The sequence below is a fragment of the Pyrus communis genome, chromosome 9 (assembly GCF_041283825.1).
Source record: "Pyrus communis isolate YQ-2024b chromosome 9, ASM4128382v1, whole genome shotgun sequence".
NCBI lineage: Eukaryota > Viridiplantae > Streptophyta > Magnoliopsida > Rosales > Rosaceae > Pyrus > Pyrus communis.
In genome coordinates, this window is record NC_142573.1 from 8,902,696 (window position 1) to 8,923,387 (window position 20,692).

At 36.0% G+C, this 20,692-nt stretch overlaps 3 protein-coding genes across 3 annotated transcripts in view; 1 reads left to right on the top strand and 2 right to left on the bottom strand.

The window, feature by feature from the left end:
* Positions 1–10,206: 10,206 nt before the first annotated feature.
* The window catches only part of LOC137738779 (callose synthase 7-like), a 37,043-nt gene continuing 26,557 nt past the window's right edge, over positions 10,207–20,692 (top strand). The window contains exon 1 of the mRNA XM_088700734.1: positions 10,207–10,237. The gene's annotated coding sequence lies outside the window, so the exon portion shown is untranslated. The remainder of the gene's footprint in view (positions 10,238–20,692) is intronic.
* Positions 14,035–18,393, bottom strand: LOC137739814 (conserved oligomeric Golgi complex subunit 5). The gene is made up of 3 exons (XM_068479530.2): positions 17,063–18,393; positions 15,915–16,388; positions 14,035–15,292 (listed from the first exon to the last, which is right to left on the bottom strand). Exons 1-3 carry the CDS (start codon positions 18,131–18,133, stop codon positions 14,357–14,359), a joined length of 2,481 nt encoding a protein of 826 aa, XP_068335631.2. The 5' UTR covers positions 18,134–18,393; the 3' UTR covers positions 14,035–14,356.
* LOC137738847 (uncharacterized) lies at positions 19,225–19,864 on the bottom strand. Its single transcript, XM_068478321.2, has one exon. The coding sequence runs from the start codon at positions 19,801–19,803 to the stop codon at positions 19,561–19,563; it is 243 nt and encodes an 80-aa protein (XP_068334422.2). The 5' UTR covers positions 19,804–19,864; the 3' UTR covers positions 19,225–19,560.

Genomic DNA, 20,692 nt, shown 5'->3' on the forward strand with positions numbered 1-20,692 from the left:
CACTCTGGTACGCCTGAAGTGAACTGGCCTGTACATCTTGTTATCAAGTATTGTTATTATTGTCAGGCTTCTGGTAAGCTCTGGAGTACAGAATATCCCGGCCGGGATCAAAAGAGCTTCTGAGGAGGTAGTGGATGGGAAAGAATTGGCAGTGGATTGAGGTGCGGGTGCTGGATAAATATGACACTGGTAGTTGGAGTGGTGTGTCCTGTCATGAAGTAACTATGTAATAATAAATAATGAAATACCATGCATGCTCTATACAAAGAATACACATTGAATAAACACACACATATATACATACACATCTTAATTTTTCTATGAACTTGTAGAACGAAATTTAACAATTCGATCATAGTAGCCTCGAGAGCTCGTAGTCATATATGCTGACTTGCTGATCAAGTTGAGTATAATCATAGTTGGAAAAAGGATCATGATTAGGCTGATGATAAACAGCGTCTAAATTGAGCAACTGCTCAAGCTCTTGAAAAGGTAGCATATCATCCACCAACAATTGCTCTTCCGCTGAACCTTCTAAAGTACTAGTAGTTGTTGTATGATCATCTGCATATATCTGATAACATAACTGATTGAACTCTTGATCATTCATAAACACCTGGCTGCACAATTCCGAAGAATCAAACGACGCGTCAGCAGACACATCCACGCTACCTTCAGGCTCAATGTCCACAACTACTGGGATTTCCTTCTCCTCCTCCTCGACCGGCGGTCTATGTTTTTTCGGAGGGTGCGAGAGGGAGGAGGAAGTGGTAATTGGATTCGAGGCTCCATTGCCGGTGAGGTCTTGTACGAGCCTCTTGAAGCTAGAGCTGTCAGTGATGTAGACTTTAGGCCTCAAAAGTCTTATCAAACTGTTAAACTCTTTGTTTTCTTTCTTAGATATTTTCAGTGAAATAGTTTGTTGGCTTACTTTCTTCCCCATAGTTTCTTACAACTGTGCCGTCCTTGGAAACACCTCCCAGCTGTTTTTGATGCTAAAGCGGAGGACTCAAAGAGCTTATAAACATTAGGGTTAATGAAAAAGGTGAGTTTTGAAGGTGGTGGAAGCAGAAGAGGACACAAGACAAAGATGCTGAAAAATAATATTTCTTTTTTTGATCTTTTGTTTCTAGAAAAAGAAAGCTTCATAACAGGAATTATACACACAAACACACTCTCATTCGTTATCAGAGTATGACCCCCACACCCCCGCGCGGGGGGCGGGAAACAAAATGCTAGTGGTTGTATTTACACGGGAAGATGGAGACATTGGTCAATTCAATAGGATGTTTTTGTGTATTAGATAAGTGTTTAAAATAATATGAAAAATGCTAAGGAGATATGTTTTTAGATCATATTTGTAGATTGCATGATGTGACAGTTGATGATTAAATTCTTCTTTTAATGATTTAAAGAAGAAATTTAACTACCAATCACTACGTCATATAATCTACAAAATATGATTCAAATTGATGATCTATCTAACATCTACTAAATAATATATATCACTGTATGCCATATTTGGTAGACGAGCATTCAGGGCACGCCGCTAACTATTCAATAACAATAAAAAATTGGTGGCAAATCTGAAACACTATTTGGCTTTAAAGAAGTCATTTTTTTCTCTAAATCATAATTTGATATGCGTGTAAAAGTAATTTGTTAAGATTACTTTTATGTTTACAAGTTAAAACGTGACTACAATGTTCTCTGATATTGAATGTTCAAATTTAATTTTTTTTTATTTTTCAGGATATTCAATACTACGTTGCATAGCAAAAAAATTGAAAATTGTCAATCTGTCTATAATGAGAAAATATCCTCTTACATTAAGGTCATCTATAGTGGTTTATGTGAGGTTGATTATCATATAACAATCAGGCACTAGAGTTGGATTAATTATATAACATTGCTTAATAAAGCGGTGAGTTTAATAATTATGGGAATTATATGTGAAGAAATCAAACTCAAAAGACTTTTGTTTTGCACTCAATAATTAAACTCACACCTATTGGACCCGAATTCACGGCTCATTCTATTTGTTCAATTTCAATTTATAAGAATCAAACTCAAACTTTCAAGCTACTTTATGAATTCCAGTTCAAGGAACTAAGAAATCTTCTAAGTGCATATAAGAAGTAGGGGTGAGAGCAGGTTGGGTTGGGTTGGTTTTGGGCCAAAAACCGAAACCAAACTGACCTAATTGGTTAAGCCAAAATTGCAAACCAAAACCAATGAAGCCGGATCTAAAACCGATCATGTCGATTAACCGACGATGGGGGTTGATTTGGGTCAGTTTTCGGTTTGTGTGAACACTAGTTAAATTCAAAGTTTAACATTCAAACATTCTTAAAGTTACAAAAAGGAAATATATCAAAGCTCCAATTTTTCAAAATATTACAATCCAAAAGTTCCAAAGGATCACAAGTTCCAAAGTTCAAAATATCAAAAAGTTTAAAAAGTTCCATATTTCCAAGCCTCTAGTAACTTTCCCAGCACTTCCTACGCTCCAACAATCTACCCATGTAATAATTATGTAAACACAGAAGCAGAAGTTTTGCACAAGAGTTCGTAAAACTACCACGTTTTGTTTTGTTGTGGTGGGTACAAGGTATATGTCTATTATGATTAAAACAAATAAAAAAAAAACACACGAGTTGGTTCAGATAACTGATGTCCCAAGAATTATAAGAATCGCTCGTCAAACCGACCTTAGTCGGTACGGTTCGGTTTACTCATAGAAAAAAAAAAAAATATATATATATATATATAAAACCAAACAAACCAAACCAAAGATTTGGTCGGTTTAGTCCCTTTTTTTTTAATTTGCCCACCCCTAATCAGAAGTTGATTTTAAGATGAAACCTTCACATTCTTCAAGTACTTGTCTGATTATCTTACAGTTACATGATTGCTGCTTCCACACTGACTGATAGCTTGCTGGCTTAAAGAAGATAGGGAATTTAATTACATAAACTTTGTTTTATTATTAAATGGAAAATTTTAAGACATCATCGGCATCAAAATAGCGATGTGTGAATGATCTAGCCTCCATGTCCACATCCCACGTCATATCAAAAATCTGGAATTTCGGCGCTTGGCTGTCCAAATATTTGGCAGCTTGTTGGCAAATCATGTGCATGGTGGCTCTAAAATGAATCATCTTCGGATTCCTTTTCACCTGATTCATTTAGTTTAGGATTTGAACCGTTCAAATTTGATCTAACGGTTACAGTTATTATCATTTTAAAGGGATTTCCTGTTTGTAGCCGTTTAATCAAATTTGAATGATCCGAATTCCGAATTAGGTGGATTAGATAGAAAGAAATCTAGATGATCCCTTTCCTTGTGGCTCTGCAGATAAGTGAAGTATAAACAATGAAAGTGATTTTTTAATTGAATTGTTTGGTAACCCATTCGACTGCTTATTGAGTGCTTTTTTTATATGATGCTCTGCTTAAGCATCTTTCTGTTCTTCAACCCTATGTCAAGCACACGATTAAGTAAAAGCAATTCGCCAAGTTTGAATAAATGCTTTTATTTAAAGTTGTTCACCTGAATCTAATTAATCTTCTTCACTAATAAAAAAATAATTTTAGCTATAGAACATTTCTTGGCATAGCAACATATATATCTGATCAACGTGGATGCAAAGTCATCACTGATCTTTGCAAGCCATCTAATACGTGTATTACGTTTCAACAAGCTAGTGTCAACAATGTAATGTTAAAACCCAAGGAACGCTAATGGTAGAGCACTTATCTTTACATCTCAATGAAAGTTAGGACTTTTAGCATTTATCTTTACATCTTGACGAAAGTTAGGACTTTCGTTCTTTATATTTATGGTCTTACACATTTTCAACAAATGCTTGCCAAAATTTGTTTATATTTGACCTCAAATGACTCAAAAATTGTTTATGACTAACTACTATCTCTAGTCTTTGGCAAATTTTTTAGAGATCTTTTGATATAGGCACCTCAGTTTTGAATTTTCTAGATCAAACATCCATGTCTTTTAGTGATTTGATTAAACTTTTTTTTTTTGTCATAAGTTTGGTGCTATATGCACATTATATTGTAACAAATTTCATATAATCTAGCATTTTGATTACATTCTCGTCCGTTAGAGATAATTGTAAAAATAAAAAAAAATAAAATAAAAAGTTGGTTAGATTCAATTTATTTTCACAATAATGCTACAATTTAAGATATTTTCTTTCCAAAATAGTTTAAAATATTTTTAAATCCCCCAAAATCAAACGTACCGAAATAAGTTTTTCTTTTAGTACATTAAGAGAAAATGTGATTGTGAATAATACAAAGGTACCAATACACAATGTGTACAAAATAAAGCGTACCAAAATAAAAATAATGTACCAATATTAACAATAAGTATCAAATCAAACTCACCGAAATAGCAAATAAACGTACCAATTAATGATTTTTGTAAATTCAAACGTACCCGCAGATAATATATATGTAATGTATTGTATCTAATAATAATTCGTCAACAACTATACTTAAAAAAACAGCAAAAAAAAATATTTCACAAAAAATTTGAAAAAATTACACGGAACTTTTATGTTGATCACCAACTATTTGAAAAAGAAAAAATCATTTGGAAAAAGAAATAATATTAAATGTTTGCATAACAAAAAAAAAATTGTGATCGAAAAAATATATTTAGAAGAAGAGAAAATATAGTTTAATTACTAATATCTCTACTAAATAAGGAAAAGTGCATCATGTAGATAAAAGAATAAATTCAAAAAGTATTTTAATTTTAAAAAATAGAGGTAACTATTGGTTAAAGTACTTTAATCAAATTTTAAAAAGACACAAATATATAATCTAAATGATATAGAAAAACTGTATACGATTTGAATTTTCCCATTATATAATGATTCCATCATAGGCCTCTTTTGGGACTTCACCTGTTGGTTAATCAATCCACTGTCAGACAGCAAGTGCCAGAGGTTAATCCACCGTTAGATCGAGTCCAACGGTTCCCGATCTTTCAATTTTAACCGTTAAATTTGATCCAAAGATCGATCTTCCAAGGTTAGACACAAAATTTGAAACAATTTGGTTAAAATAAAATTTTGGGCAAGGAATCTGAGGCCTGGGGATGGCCCAACTTTTGAAAATAGAAACTGAGAAATCCTATGGAAAAGGGGACAATTATAAGACAAATTCCACCCCATCCAATTGCCAGGGCAATTGGGTAATTCAATCCACCAAAATCAATAAAATTTAGAGATTTTGAATTTGGTGTGTGAGTTGAGGTTGGATGTAGGGTTTATATGAAGAGAAAAAAAAGAAGTTGTAGATAATGACACATGTCACGCCGTGATTGACTGGAAATCTTGTCATAAATATATCCACAAAGATTCTGATCAAATAGTGGCACGTGGTGGGACGAAATTGTCACATCCCTAGTGTTGGAACATATCCATAAATTTGTATGATACAATCTATGACCAAGATTGACAGTCCCCCGCCACATCCCAGGCTCGACTCCACCGTAGTATGATATTGTTCGCTTTAGGCCATGACCACACCCTTACGGTTTTGTTTCTGGGAACTCATGAGCAACTTCCCAGGGGTCACCCATCCTAGGATTGCTCTAACCCAAACTCACTTAAATTCGAAGTTCCTATGGAACCCGAAACCAATGAGCTCCCAAAAGGCCTCGTTCTAGGTAGAGATAATAATATAAATATAAGGCTTACATGATCCACTCCCCTCGGCTATGTGGGATGTTACAAAATTGATTAAAAATCTTATTGGAAATCTATTAGCAAAATTCTTACAGATCATGACAAGTGGCGCTACGAAATTAGTTAAAAATCTACTCAAAAATCTATTCCCACAAATTATATTTTCAGATATTAAAGTGATGTGATTAGTTAAAAATCCTTATCTTAAACTCTACACAAAATAATCTTTTATTATTTTAATACCATTTGCGCTCAAACATCCGCAACTTTTTGGAGTCTGGGATTTCCTCTCCTCAACCAGCAGACGGCCGTCTGCGTTTCTTCAGAGGGTGCGAGAGGGAGGAGGAAGTGGTAATTGGATTCGAGGCTCCATTGCCGGTGAGGCCTTGTACGAGCCTCTTGAAGCTAGAGCAGTCAGTGTAGACTTAAGAATGAGTAACCCCAACTTCTTCAAAATAACAGGAAATTTTGACTTTTCTTGTGCAAATATATCGGTTGTGTGCTGTGATCTGATTTCCTAAACACAAACTAGAAATGCATCCTATGACACTTGGAATATGTTGTGAATACTTTGGTTTGGTAATTAAGATCTTTTCTTACAATCGAAGCATGCTATTTATAAAAAGATTTTATAAGCTAGACCAATGCTGCTAACCTTTTGTGTGTTGGAAGCCGTACAATTCTTTGCCTTTTATGGACAAACCATTCAGTTTAACAAACATAATTTTACGACATGCACGATTGTCCCCGTTGAACATATAAAGTTAGCATGTGTGTTACAATGTACACCTACGTATATGAATGAGAAGCACGGATAATAATACGAAATATAGATTGAATAAATTATACACGGTAATCAGTTAAAGCGGAAATAGGTTCTCTATACAAAGAATCCACATTGAATAAATGCATATCTTGTACTACTTAGGCATCAAAAGAAGAATATTACAAGACCGGATGCTCATACAACGAACATTTAACAAATTTGATCATGGTAACCCCGAGAGTTCGTAATCATATATGCTGACTTGTTGATCAATTTGAGCATAACCATAGTGGGAAAAAGGATCATGATTAGGCTGATCATAAACAGTGTCTAAATTGAGCCATTGCTCAAGATCTTGAAAAGGTAGCATATCATCCCCCAACAATTGCTCTTCTGAGGAACCTTCTGAAGTACTAGTAGTTGTTGTTGTATGATCATCTGCAAATATCTGATAACATAACTGTTCGAACTCTTGATCATTTATAAACACTTGGCTGCACAATTCCGAAGAATCAAACGACGTGTCAATAGACACATCCACGCTGCCTTCAGGCTCAATGTCCACAACTACTGGGATTTCCTTCTCCTCCTCGACCGGCAGTCTATGTTTTTTCGGAGGGTGCAAGAGGGAGGAGGAAGTGGTAATTGGATTCGAAGCTCCATTGCCGGTGAGGTCTTGTACGAGCCTCTTGAAGCTAGAGCTGTCAGTGATGTAGACTTTAGGCCTCAAAAGTCTTATCAAACTGTTAAACTCTTTGTTTTCTTTCTTAGATATTTTCAGTGATGCAGTTTGTTGGCTTACTTTCTTCCCCATAGTTTCTTACAAGATCTGCCGTCCTAGGAAACACCTCCCAGCTGTTTTTGATGCTAAAGCGGAGGACTCAAAGAGCTTATAAATATTAGGGTTAATGAAGGAGGTGAGTATGAAGGTGGTGGAAGCAGAACAGGACAGAAGACAAAGATGCCGAAAAATAATATTTCTTTTTTTACTCTCTTTTTTTTCTCTAGAAAAAGAAAGCTTCATAACAGGAATTACACACACACTCACGCTCATTCCTTATCAGAGTATGACCCCCGTGAAGCAAAATGCTAGGGTTTGTATTTACATGGGAAGACAGAGACATTGGCCAATTCAGGAGGATCGTTTTTAGGTATTAAGATAATTGTTAAAATAATATATATCACTGTATGCTGTGCGGGGTAGAAGAGCATTCAGGGCACGCCTCTAACTATTCAATAACAATATAAAGTTGGTGGCAAATATGAAACACTATTTGGCTTTAAAGAAAGTATAATTTGATACGTGATTTGTTAAAATTACTCTTATGTTCACAAGTTAAAACATGACTACGATGTTCCATGGCATTGAATGTTCAATTTTAACTTTATTTTTTCCGAATTACTCTATACTCCGTGGCATTGCAAAAAAATTAAAAAAATGTCATTTGTCTGTAATGAGAAAAATCATCTTACAATAAGGCCGTTTGTATGTGTGAAGATGATTCTCATATAAGAATGCGCACTAGAGTTTGATTAATTTTATGACATTGCTTATTAAAGCAGTGTGAGTTTAATGATTATGGGAGAAAATTGTAGAAATCAAACTCGAGAAACTTATGTATTACACTCAATAGTTAAACTCACACTAATTGAACCTAAACTTTTGATTCGTTATCTGAGTTTAATTTCAATTTATCAAAATCAAACTCAAATATTTGAGCTACTGTGTGAATTTCACTTCGAGAAACTAAAAAATCTTGCAAATATATATTAATTAAGAGTTGATTTTACGTTGAAACCTCAACATTTTCAAATAATTTTCTGATTATATTACATGATTGCTGCTTCCACACTGACTGATAGCTTGCTGGCTTAAAGAAGATAGGGAATTTAATTACATAAACTTTGTTTTATTATTAAATGGAAAATTTTAAGACCTCATCAACGTCACAGTAGGGATGCGTGAATGCTCTAGCCTCCATGTCCACATCCAAGTTTGGCGCTTGGCTGTCCAAATATTTGGCAGCCTGTTGGCAAATCACTTTGTGCCACATTGCAGTGCATGGTAGCACTGCAGATAAGTATAGTATCAACAGAGAAAGTGATATTTTTAATTATTGAATTTGACTGCATAAGTGCTTTTTTTCTATTTGATGCTCTGCCCAAGTGCTTATGGACTTAAGCATCTTTCTGTTCAACTCTAGCTATCTAATCACGCACGATTAATATTTTGTCCATGGGTAACCCTGAGCAAAAGCAGTTCGCCAAGTTTGAATAAATGCTTTTATTTGAAGTTGTTTACGTGAATCTAATTAATCTTCTTCACTAATTAAAAAAAAAAAAAATTAGCTATAGTACATTTCTTGGCATAGCAACATATATATCTGACCAACGTGGATGCGAAGTCATCACTGATCTTTGCAAGCCAGCTAATATGTGTGTTACGTTTCAAGCAAGCTAGTGTCAAGAATGTAATGAAAAAACGAAAGGATGCTTAAAGGAGTCATTGTCACTCTAACGATAGAGTATTTATTTTTATATCGCGACCAAAGTTAGGACTATCATTCTTTATTTTTATGGTCTTACGCATGTTCAACAAGTGCTAGCTAGCCAAAGTTTGTATATGTTTGACCTCAAATGACAGAAAAATTGTTTATGGCTAATTACTAATGACAGAAAATTGTTTATGGCCAACTACTATCTCTATTTTTGGCAAATTTTAAGTTGCAGCAGTCGGACCACCTGACCATGTAGTCATATTCATACACATAGGAGGGCCCTGTATTTGTCTCCCTCAACCTAAGTTCGTTGAGTATGTTTAAGTTATCTGATACATCACCATGTAATGGTGTTGTTATGCTCAAACTATAACACTATTATTATTTTTTAATTATATATCCTACAAGTAGGATGTGTGTCAATTACGTCATTTACTATATTATAATTAACACATAAAATGATAATACCACGTGCTGATGTTCTAGGTCACACAAAAATTTCTCGAACTTGTCCTACCTAATTGTCTCTAGATATGGGAACGGTCTAGCCATAACATTATCTTCTAGTTTGGCTAACATGGAATAGTAAATAATTAATTTTAATGAATTGAATTAATAACGAAGAGAGAGGAGAGAACAGGACTTGGCAAAAAGTTTTCTTTTCTCTTTTGGCTAACCACTTTTAGCTAGGAATTAATAATGTCATGGCTAATTTGTTGGAGTGGTTTTTCGGGGAGTTCCAATGAAATATATATGTCCTGAAAGCAACTTTGGGTATTCTACTAGAGATGCACAGGCCTCCTTCCGTAATGGTTTTAGATCATATGATCATTAGAGGTAGAGGATGGAACTTGAGTGCCAATTCTAATGGAAAAGCAATCTTGTGGCTGATTGGTATCAATAATAATTGAATTAGATAAATTACTAAATTGACAATGAAAAAGATAACTTACTAGATTAAGTACATAACAAATGATGAAATGAATGTTAAATGTTAAATTGTTTGATTTGGATGATATAAGAGAGAGTAGTCACAGATGGAAACTAATCCCTCCAAATCTAACGAAGGGATTAATTTCCTTAATGTTCTATCTTAGACGAAGTGGACACCCAGATTTTCAACAGCATTTAGTATTCTTCAATTTAATCAAATCATGGACACTTTGACCAAAAAAAATTCAAATCGTTGAAACCAAACATGGCCTCTTAAATTCTCTAATAGTCTAGCAATGAAGTCTTAGATTCTCCTAAGTAAGAAATAGTTTGAGAAAATTGAACAGCGAATTTTGAGTAATAAGTGATGATTACTAATTTCCATGTTTGATTTTTAGATATTTATGGGAGAGATTCTTCGTAGGCAACCGGGAGGTGAGGTTGCAAGCTATGCTAGGCAATTTATTGTGTTATGCTAGCATGGAGCATACCACAATTCCCAGACTACTGGAGAACTCCCTGGTGGTAGGCCTATGACAGGTAAATGGGTGGAGTGTAGGACACCCAAGGAAGACTTCAAGGAGTCGACCCTTGCCTCTCTTAGAGCCAGGAAAGGCACGAAGGTAGGAATGGAGATACTGTGTGAATTCCACTTTTAGGAATTAAAAAATCTTGCAAGTGCATATTAAGAGTTGATTTTACGTTGAAACCTCAACATTCTTCAAGTATTTTTTTTATTATATTACATGATTGCTGCTTCCACACTGGCCGATATCTTGATGGCTTAAAGAGGATAGGGAATTTAATTAATTTCATTAACTTTGTAATTATTAAATGGAAATGTTAAAAACATTATCTACATCACAATAGGGATGTGTGAATGCTCCACCTCCATGTCCACATCCCGCGTCATATAAAAAATCTGGAACTTTGGAGCTGGGCTGTCCAAATATTTGGCAGCCTGTTGGTAAATAACTGTGTGCCACATTGTAGTGCATGGTGTGGTGTTGCTTATTTTAATTATTGTTATTTTATTCTATTTTAAAGATTCAAAACTTATTATTTATTTATTTTAATGTCTAAGAGTTGTGTCATTTCAAGAGTTATAATCATATTTTGAAGGGGTATGAGGAATTCTTTAATTAAGAAACCTCAACTGAATTAAAACTTCTCTGTCTCATCTACTCTTCATATTTCTATCATCATCATCAATTATTCAAATCCTATAATCATTGTGTTTTGATCTTTGGGCAATTGATCACTATTTGGCAATTTCGTCTGTCATTCGTGTGCATAATTGATCACAAGATCATAAATTCTGTAGTTGTAGGCACCGTCATAGTCTGCATGTATGGAGACATCTATTGCTTTAGGGCAGTGACATCGCACCCCTCTTCAGTTTACAAACAAGAATTTCTAATTCACTTTCCTCTTTTGAATTTCATGAGTCTGATAATGATTATACACTTTTAAATTTCATAAATCTGATAATGGTTATACACTTAATTTGCTATATTTCATTATATAAATAGTTAGTATAATTTTGCAATATCTTTCACAAGTGGCGCCGCAGATACGTGAAGTATCAACAAAGAAAGTGACATTTTTTGTTATTGAAATGCTTGGAATCTCATTTGACGGCATAAATGTTTTTGTTTTCATTCATTTGATGCTCAGCTTAAGTGCTTAAGGACTTGAGCATCTTTCTGTTCTTCGACCCTATCTAATCACGCACGATTAATCTTTTTTATATCGTAACCCTGAGCAAAAGCAATTCGCCAAGTTTGAATAAATGCTTTTGTTTGAAGTTGTTTAGTGAATCTAATTAATCTTCTTCACTAATAAAAAAATAATTTTAGCTATACTACATATATAGGCATAGCAATATATATGTTTGACCAACGTGGATGCGAAGTCATCACTGATCTTTGCAAGCCAGCTAATATGTGTGTTACGTATCAAGCAAGCTAGTGTTAAGAATGTGATGACAAAAGAAAAGGGATGCTTAAGCGAGTCAATATTGTAACTCTAATAGTAGAGCATTTATCTTTACATCGCCACAAAAGTTGGGACTTTCATTCTTTTATCTTTATGATCTTATGCATTTTTGAGCAAGGGCTAGCCAAAATTTGTTTATATTTGACCTCAAATGACATAAAAATTGTTTGTGGCTAACTATTTAAGTTGCAACAGTCGGATCACTTGGCTATACGACCATATTTATGCACATAGGAGGCTTTATGGCACTATTGACACACACATGAGGGACCCTGTATTTGGTCTCCCTCATCCTTGGTTGAGTAATTTCAAGTATATATTCAAAACATCGCCACGTGATGGTATGACTCATTATAATACGTTTTTTTTTTTCTTTTAATTATATATATATATATATATATTGTATGACGATAACATATTAATTATGTCGTTCATCTTTATTATAACATATAAAATGATAATACCACATACCGATATTCACACAAAAATTTCTCGAACTTGTCCTACCTAATTGTCTCTTATACTATATATGTGAACGGTCAGACGAATTATTAAGGAAGAGAGAAGGAGATAACAAAATTAGGCCAAAAGTTTTTGTTTTTTTTTCCTCTTTTGGCTAACCACTTTTAACTAGCAATTTCATTTAAAATTGTTTTTAAAATGACTAAAATTATTTTTGGTGAAATTGTTTTTGAAACCAATCCTTGGTAAAGATGAAAGTGAATATTGAAAAAGCACTTAAAGTGTTTTTGAAACCAATCCTTTTGCTGCCAAGGATGAAAATTTCTGAATTGTCTAATTTGAAGATAGAAAGAGAGAGTAATCTTGAAGGAAACTTATTCTTTCAAATTCCAACCATGAATCAAAGGGGATTAGCACTTTCCTTCATATTCCATCTTAAATTTGGACGAAATTTGGAAGTTGACATCTATTTTTTATTAATTAACACTCAATATTCTTTAATTCAATCCAGTCTTTCTTCAATTCAGTCCAATTCTTGATACCAACTAGGACCTTTTAAACTCTTAAGGGCTCGTTTGGTACACATGATTGGATTTGAATGAAAAAATCTCAAATTTGAAGGGTATATTGAAGGTGTAAGTGAATGATTTTTTTTTATTTAAAGAGAATTAGAAGAGGATTAGATATTATTTTATTTAAAGAGAATTAGAAGAGGATTAGATATTAAGAAAATTCATCCCATCTAATCCTACCATCTTAAAGCACATAAGTGAGACGAAAAAAAACTATGGTCAGGAAAGCTGAAAATCAGTAAGTTGCAACAGATAATCAGGCAATGAAACATTCTTATACCGGAACGATTACATGCATTAAAAACTAGTTTAATTCACCACCAAAGTTTGTGGAGAAATATATTGAAGAAACAAAAACTTCTTAGGCTTTTTAGTCATAAAGATCTATGAGATTTGCTTAACTTCTCACTTTGGTCCCTGAGATTTGAAATCGATAGAATTGGTCCATGAGTTTGTCCATAATTAATCATTTTGGTCCTCCCGTAAAAATCTCCATAAAAAAGAATAAAATGACAAAAATACCCTCAAATTTTGTCAAATCATTTTGGCTTATTGTTTATTATATTGAGGATAATTTTATCATTTTGATCCTCATTTGACACAATTTTTCACCGAATGATCAAAGGTGAATAATCTTATGAACCATTTCTATTGATTTCGAATCTCAAGGACCAAAGTGAGAAGTTAAGCAAATCTCAGAGATCAGTTTGGCTAAAAAGCCAAACTTCCTGTGTTTTCACATCGAGAATTCTTTGCAAATGAAGAGATGTCAAAGGGGTTTCTTACTTCCCAAACAAATCTTCCTACATCTATATATAAACGCTAATTCATCAAGAATATACAAGAAATGTACTCTGAATTGTTAATTCATCGCCATCAGATTCATCCATAATAAGTAATAAGATGATACGAAAGGGATTGAGTGGGATTCATCGACATTTGAGATTCATTTTGAAGCAGATCTTCCTCAATAGGAACTGAACGCTGGCACGAGGAAAGCTTTGCGACTTCGAATAAAAAGCGGAAAGCGCTTATTCGTGAAAAGAAAATAATGGAGTTCTTTGGACTCTGCACAAGAGCCGATATGCCAACAGCTGATTCCCGATTGATATGGAAATGTAACAGTAATTTACACTGTGTAGCTATTTAATTACATGAAACAGAGAACAATATCACCACAAATACAAGGGTCAGAAGGAGAAAGAATGGATACAAAACCAAATTATAACGAATTTTCGATGAACTCGAGTACTGCTCTTGTCCTCCAGAGTTGATGAGCTACGAACCCTTAAGATTAACCTATCAAAAATGCTGAGTATAGACCTAAATGCTAAAGAGAATAGCAAACCGATCAGCTGAAACGGCAAGAGAAGTAAAAGGTTACTACCAAGAGATCCACCGGACATCAAGACTTTTGGGTCGCACGAGGATTTTCCGTCAAAGATGACCCTAGCTGAAACATTAGAGGATAGACAGGGCTGAACTCTTTGTCACCTCGAGCCCTTACATGCGTGGCATAGTCATCCAGTGTTGCTTTGATACCCTTCCATACCTGATCCTCTCCTTGAGAATCTAGCCACATTGAGTATTGCAGAGGTGTTAGTTTGTTCCTTTGCAGGGGTGATTGCAATTCATCAGGACCTCGGGAGTAAAGATGGTGAAGTACGACGCTTGGTGGTAGATCTTGAAGAAGAGGAGATCCTCCGAGTTGGGAAGTCTCCAAGAAGATAAGAGGTCGAAATGCTCGAAGGGCTCTGTATGGCCTACCAAGTTGCTCTACTGGGAACAAGTTTTGGCCTACAGCTAATTCTAGCTCAGCCATGTCCCTGGCCATCCTTAGTTTCCCTGATTCTGAAAGGGGTCTGACAAGAGAAGCATGTCTGATAAAGAATATTAAAACCCGTGCAGCCATGCTCCTAACAAGCCTAGTGCATATGGTCTCTGTTCCAACCGTGGCAGATTTTGGAGGCAAAAGCCTAGACAGGAACTCACTACGGAAGTGAAGAATGCACTTTTGCAACTCCTCCATGTAAGGTGAAGCATTGTTGTCCATAGCAGCATCCATGCCTAGCGCACCAAATCTCTGTTCATGAATTTGCAAGATGCAAGATTCAAGACGCTCAAGCATAGCTTGGAACAAGGACGTCACTGAGTCACTAGCAACCCCGTATATTGCACCTAACGAGGGAGACAGCACATCTGAAGCAATAGTGGGCAGTCCTGTAACCATAGATGATATGCGTGTGTGAATTTCTTGGAGATACTGACATAACATGAAGTTCTTGAGCTGTGCAGGAGTTGCAGGACCATTGACTTGACGTGCTTCAGGACCAGTTGATATCTGCCATTGTGGACATAATAATAGAATGAGAAAATTTGAACAAGGACATACTAATAGAATGAGAAAATTTTGAACACGGACAAAAAATCACTTTTCAAAATCAAAGGGTCAGCATACATTTCTATTATATACGTACGCCCTTCAAATGAGTTCCTATAGATCAATAATAGTTATCGGGCATAACCTTTCAAGAGAACTGGCTATCCTTTGACTTACCAATCTTAATTAGAACGTTGACAATTTTTTGAAAAATAAATCCACAGAGAGTAAAATTGATTTATATTTCCTCCATAATGATACATGAACTTGACTTTCCATTAGTCGCATTCAATTGCCCTTCTCTAATTAAGATTAAGTGATAAGATTCACAACATATATGTATAACAACAAAGAAAAACAAGACAATTGAGCAAGTGAAACAGCTTGGGCAATGAAATAAATAGACATTGAACTTAACTAATATATTCAGATTATGCAGATACTACAAATGAATGCATGAATTCTATGATTTGTATTTAATGGAAACCATATAATTGAGCTCATTACATCTAGCTTTAGATGCCTAAGAAGACTAGGATCATGTGTCTACCTTGGGAATATTATGCAAGAACTAAAAGATTACCCGGTACTCAGCTCGTTCACCAAGTAGGAGAAGAACCTTGCCAATTTCACGCAATACAAGAAGAGTCAAGCGCCCATCCAACTGAACAGATTCAATTTCTTCTTGAATCCATGATATAATTATTGAGATATGTTCTTTAGAGGGAACACTTCCACGGCTGGACACTGGAAATACAGTATTCACAAGGTCTGACAAGCGACCCAAGCAGAGTCCCAAAAATGATTTTTGGAATATTTCAACAGCTGCAACCAGTTGTTCCTTTCCCTCTGACGTAATAGCCGGTAAAACCCCTTTGACATCTGTGTCGTGTGCAATTCTTTCGAGAAGATTATCTATCATAGAGAAAAGCTTCGGATACCCCATAGTGAAAACCTCTTTAACAAAACTTGATGCAGTGAAAGCGGACTTCATTTGGTTGGCAAATGCCTTCACAAGGGCCTCCCACACTCTGTCTGTTATCATAGGATCAGCTTCCTAAGCAAGTAACAGATAATGTGAGCAAAAGTTATTGCTTTTAGACAGGATGAACAGTAACAATCATTGCCAATATTGTTAGCAATCAAGCAGCAAAGTTATCAGAATTAAATACTAATAGGAAACCTTAATTCAAGTCAGGATAGAACTGCAAGTCAACCATTGCAGAGACAAAAAAAAATTATGCCGATTTTGTAGGTTACTCATTGGTAGTAGCGCAAATCAATAATCATACACCGAAAATTAACAATATACTTGTAAACCAAAATACAGAGTAATCGAAACAAACTGTAGCAGTTCATGGGTACATTGTGCACATTGATCGCTAACCTAAGTATAACATAACATTGCTACAGATGATCAGAAAAAAGGAAAAAAAACCAACTTCGAGAGTAGAAGGCGGTTAATGACTGTTCAGACTTCCGTAAGGCCACTATAAGATGATAAATCTTCTAGGAACTGCGAATTAAGGGATTAAGTATGACCCAATTCCAGTTTCCAATCCAGTAAAATTGTTTTCATTTATCTGTCAACTAATACAGAAATGAGGCTAGTATCATATCTGAGCTAGTACAAGAATACAAAAGCACAAGTAAATTCATACTTTCTATCATTCATACACAATCAAATAGTCAAGCAATTGAAAAGCAAACCCAATTGGACAATCCTCTCACCTGAATAACCTCATCAAGCAGCAATACATGAGTAAACGGGTCACGCTTCTTCGACAACACCCTCTGCAAGTGCCACACCACAACCATTATCGAATGAAGCTGATCCATACAACTCCCCATCCTCTGCCAAATCGCCTCCCTCGCCTTCCCACCACTTCCGATCTGCGGCGTGCCCCCGCCTCCTCTGATCCCACCCGACCCAAACCCACCTCCTCCCGACCCAGAAATCGCCTTCATATCCAATGCTGCACTCACACTCTTCATCCCCATTCCCTTATACTTGTTAATCAGCTGATCCATCGCCCGTCTCAGCTCTCCCAAATTGTAAAACACCTGCAGACCGGTCCCAACCTCGGCCTGGTTCAAACCCTCCATCCCTCTCTCCAAAACCTTCATCGCCTCCGTACGCAACTTGTCTCCCGTCTCCTTGACCCACTCGAGCTCGGAATCGACCACATCAATGCCGGCGAGGTCGTACTCGTTGTAAAGAGCTAAGATCTCGCAATGGAGCTGAGCAGCCTTGGCGAGATCGAGGCGGTCGGGGTCATCGGAGGCGAGGGACCGGAGCTTACTGGAGAGGCGTAGGGCTCTGATGGAGTGGTGGAGAAGATCGGAGGAGGCGTGGAGATTTTGGAGCTGAATGGTGAGGGTGCGGATGGAGGCGAGGGGGTCGGAGAGCTCAGACCGGGTGTGGCGGAGGGAGGACTGGAGGGTGGCAACGGAGGATCGAACGGTGGAAAGGGCGTGATCGGCGTGGTGGAGGGAGGAGAGCTGGGCGAGGAGGTCGGAGTGGCGGGAGAGGACCTCGGAGCGGAGCTGAGACTCGAGGAGGCGGATGGCGTGCTGGAGCTTTTCGGCCGTAGAGGCGGGGGAGCCGGAGGAGAGGGCGGCGGAGGAGAAGGTGGTGGAGGAGAAGGAGGGAGAGAGGAAGACAGAGAAGATTGGGTCTGAGGCGAATGTGTCTAAAGGGGATGCGGTGGCGATGGCGAAGGTGGGGTTTGAGGATTTGAAGGTGGAGAGGCGTTGCAGTGGGGAAGCGGAGGAGGAGGCGGGAGATGAAGAAGAAGCCATTTCGGACCCGAGTCTAGACTGTTACTCTAGTCCCCGCCCTGAGCCCCCTTTGCTTTTGATGCGACTGTTTTTGTCAACGAGAAATGGCAACGAGACTTTCCGTGGCCTTATGAATTTTTGTACAATTTTACGAAGAGTATTATTTTGAAATAGTCTCTTTGCCATTTTTCCTTATCAATACAAGGCTTTTAATCTAAAAAAAAAGTCTAGCACATGCACAAACAAATTTTGTTGCATCCTGTTTTACCAGACGAAAAGATTTGTCACACAAAATGTTACCTAATAAAACCCTATCGTCGTCTCAACCTCAATACAACGACTATGTCATAACATTAAACTTGATATAACGATAGACTTTCGTCCCTTAAACTTTGACACGACGAACACCTTTTATCTTAACTCCACGTGTCGTAAAAAGCCTTATATGAAATTCAGCTTTGCTCAACGAACTAATTTTCCCCGCGAAAACACATTTCTGTAGCAGTGAGTATTGTTATAGTGATTCTAGACTATAGTAGACTTCACTGAGTGTTAGTAGAGAATAATATGACATAATTTTCTCAAAATGCATATAAATTGAGGGTTCAAACCCAGATTAGCAAATATATTAACAATAGCATTATCTAGACATACAGAACCGACATCATCCTTAATAAAATGAACCCTATCACTATGAATGCAATCAAATTTGTGTTTCTAAATAGTATTGTTGGGTCTGATGCATATTATAAGCATTATATCACCCACAAATTATAACATGTAAAATAATAATATTATGTACAATATCATCCTCGTGTTACAAAAATCTCTCTATTTCATGAATAGTAGGTTTCATGTAAAATTCTTTAAACTAAAACAGAACTCTCCACATTAAAGTTACATGTTTTTATCTTTGTTAGTAGACCCAATAAACAAACAACCCTGACCTTACCCTGTCCCCACCACCACCACCACCACCACCACCACCACCACCATGATATTAACCTAGCTACTCTAAACTTTAACCTTTTTCGAATAATGGGATAACCAACTAGACCGAAAAAATATACAAAGCGTTAGACTGGAAAAACAAAACGTATACATTGTTCATATTAAACCATAACGGAGTTTATTTTCAAAATTAAAAAAGCAACTGTTACACAAATGAATTCTCAAGGTTCAAAATTAAAAAAGCAACTGTTACACAGATGAATTCTCAATGAACCAGAAACCCTAGCCAGTTACATGCTTTTATGCCCCTTGGCCAAAAAAAAAAAAAAAAAAAGCAACAAAAAAACATCAAATTAATACCCCCATTATATCCCAAAAGGTGTAAAAAAAATATAAAAAAATAAAGAGTGAAAGAAAGGAGTAAGGAGATACAAATTAAGAAATTAATTAACTAATCAGAATAATGAATTATGGAATATAATTAATAGTATAGTAGGTCAGATGTGGCAACCGCAGCAAAGGTAGAAGAAGCAGAGCGTCGAGACCAGAACGACGGCCTCCACGACGGATAGTATCTTGAAGACGACGTCGTCGAGGATGGTGATCTGAAAGTTCACGCGCTTCCATTTGAACACAGAGAATTTCCTTGGCCATAACTCTTTGCTGATCACCTTCTTTAACGACCACGCTGCCTTCTCCTTCTTTGTTGTTGCCGGTGAGCTCTTTTGATAATTTTCCATCTCTGAAACGTTGTCGTAGGGTATGGAGTTGATGATTGCCTGAGAGGAAGAAGTGTGAGGTGGTGGGTATATATAGAAAGTGGGGAAAGGGTAGTGCTTTAATTGGTTTCTTCATAAACAAAAGAAGGTGGTGCTGGGCCTGCCGGCCGAAGTAATTTCAGGTTTGTGACGAGGCTATTTCTGGAATTTGGTACAAATAGTCTAAGTTTTTTTTTTTTTTTTTTTAATTTTCAACCAGACAGTCTCAATAAGAATTCAATTATTAACCGTCATATATATGGTCTACAAAATATGGTTCAAGTAGATGGTTTCTTTAACACTACCCGTCACACATAATAACAACATAAAATTTGATTAATCCAATGTTTATTGAGAAGTAAGTTAATTAATTACTTTTTTAATTTCTTATATTAGCAAGAACACAAGTTCAAGAATGTTGGCAACTTTTCATTTGAACTTCTACGTTCTCGTTTGCCGAGTTGATCCATTCACCATGTAAGAAATGTGTTACCTTATTATTTTATTACATCAAACTAGTATATTAAATAAAAATAATAATCAAATTAATCAAATGCGTTTAATAACCAATTAAAAAAAGATTGAAAATGCTGTCAATTTTGGCAACAAATGTGAAGTTTGCCAATCTATGTCATATCACATTAAATTTAACTTTTCGATTGAAAAACATTGTTACTGTCTCTTTTTACTAATAATGATGATCTAGATATTGTAACATCTCTTTTGGAGATACTTTTAAATTATGCTTGGTTTGCACTTCATGTGATTGGCATCTTCTTAACGAAGTCCACACATTCTCGATGCCTTTTCTTTCTGTAACGGCTCATAAAAAAAGTTTAAAGTTCGACAAAATCGACATATGTGTTGGTTT

Excerpts from the sequence above, each read along its gene's own strand:
- LOC137738847 (XM_068478321.2), bottom strand. The coding sequence starts at position 19,803 with ATGGAAAATTATCAAAAGAGCTCACCGGCAACAACAAAGAAGGAGAAG.
- LOC137739814 (XM_068479530.2), bottom strand. The coding sequence starts at position 18,133 with ATGGCTTCTTCTTCATCTCCCGCCTCCTCCTCCGCTTCCCCACTGCAA. Across the intron at positions 16,389-17,062 it reads TGCTTGATGAGGTTATTCAG|GAAGCTGATCCTATGATAAC; the intron begins GTGAGAGGATTG and ends TTACTTGCTTAG. Across the intron at positions 15,293-15,914 it reads GTGAACGAGCTGAGTACCGG|ATATCAACTGGTCCTGAAGC; the intron begins GTAATCTTTTAG and ends CCACAATGGCAG.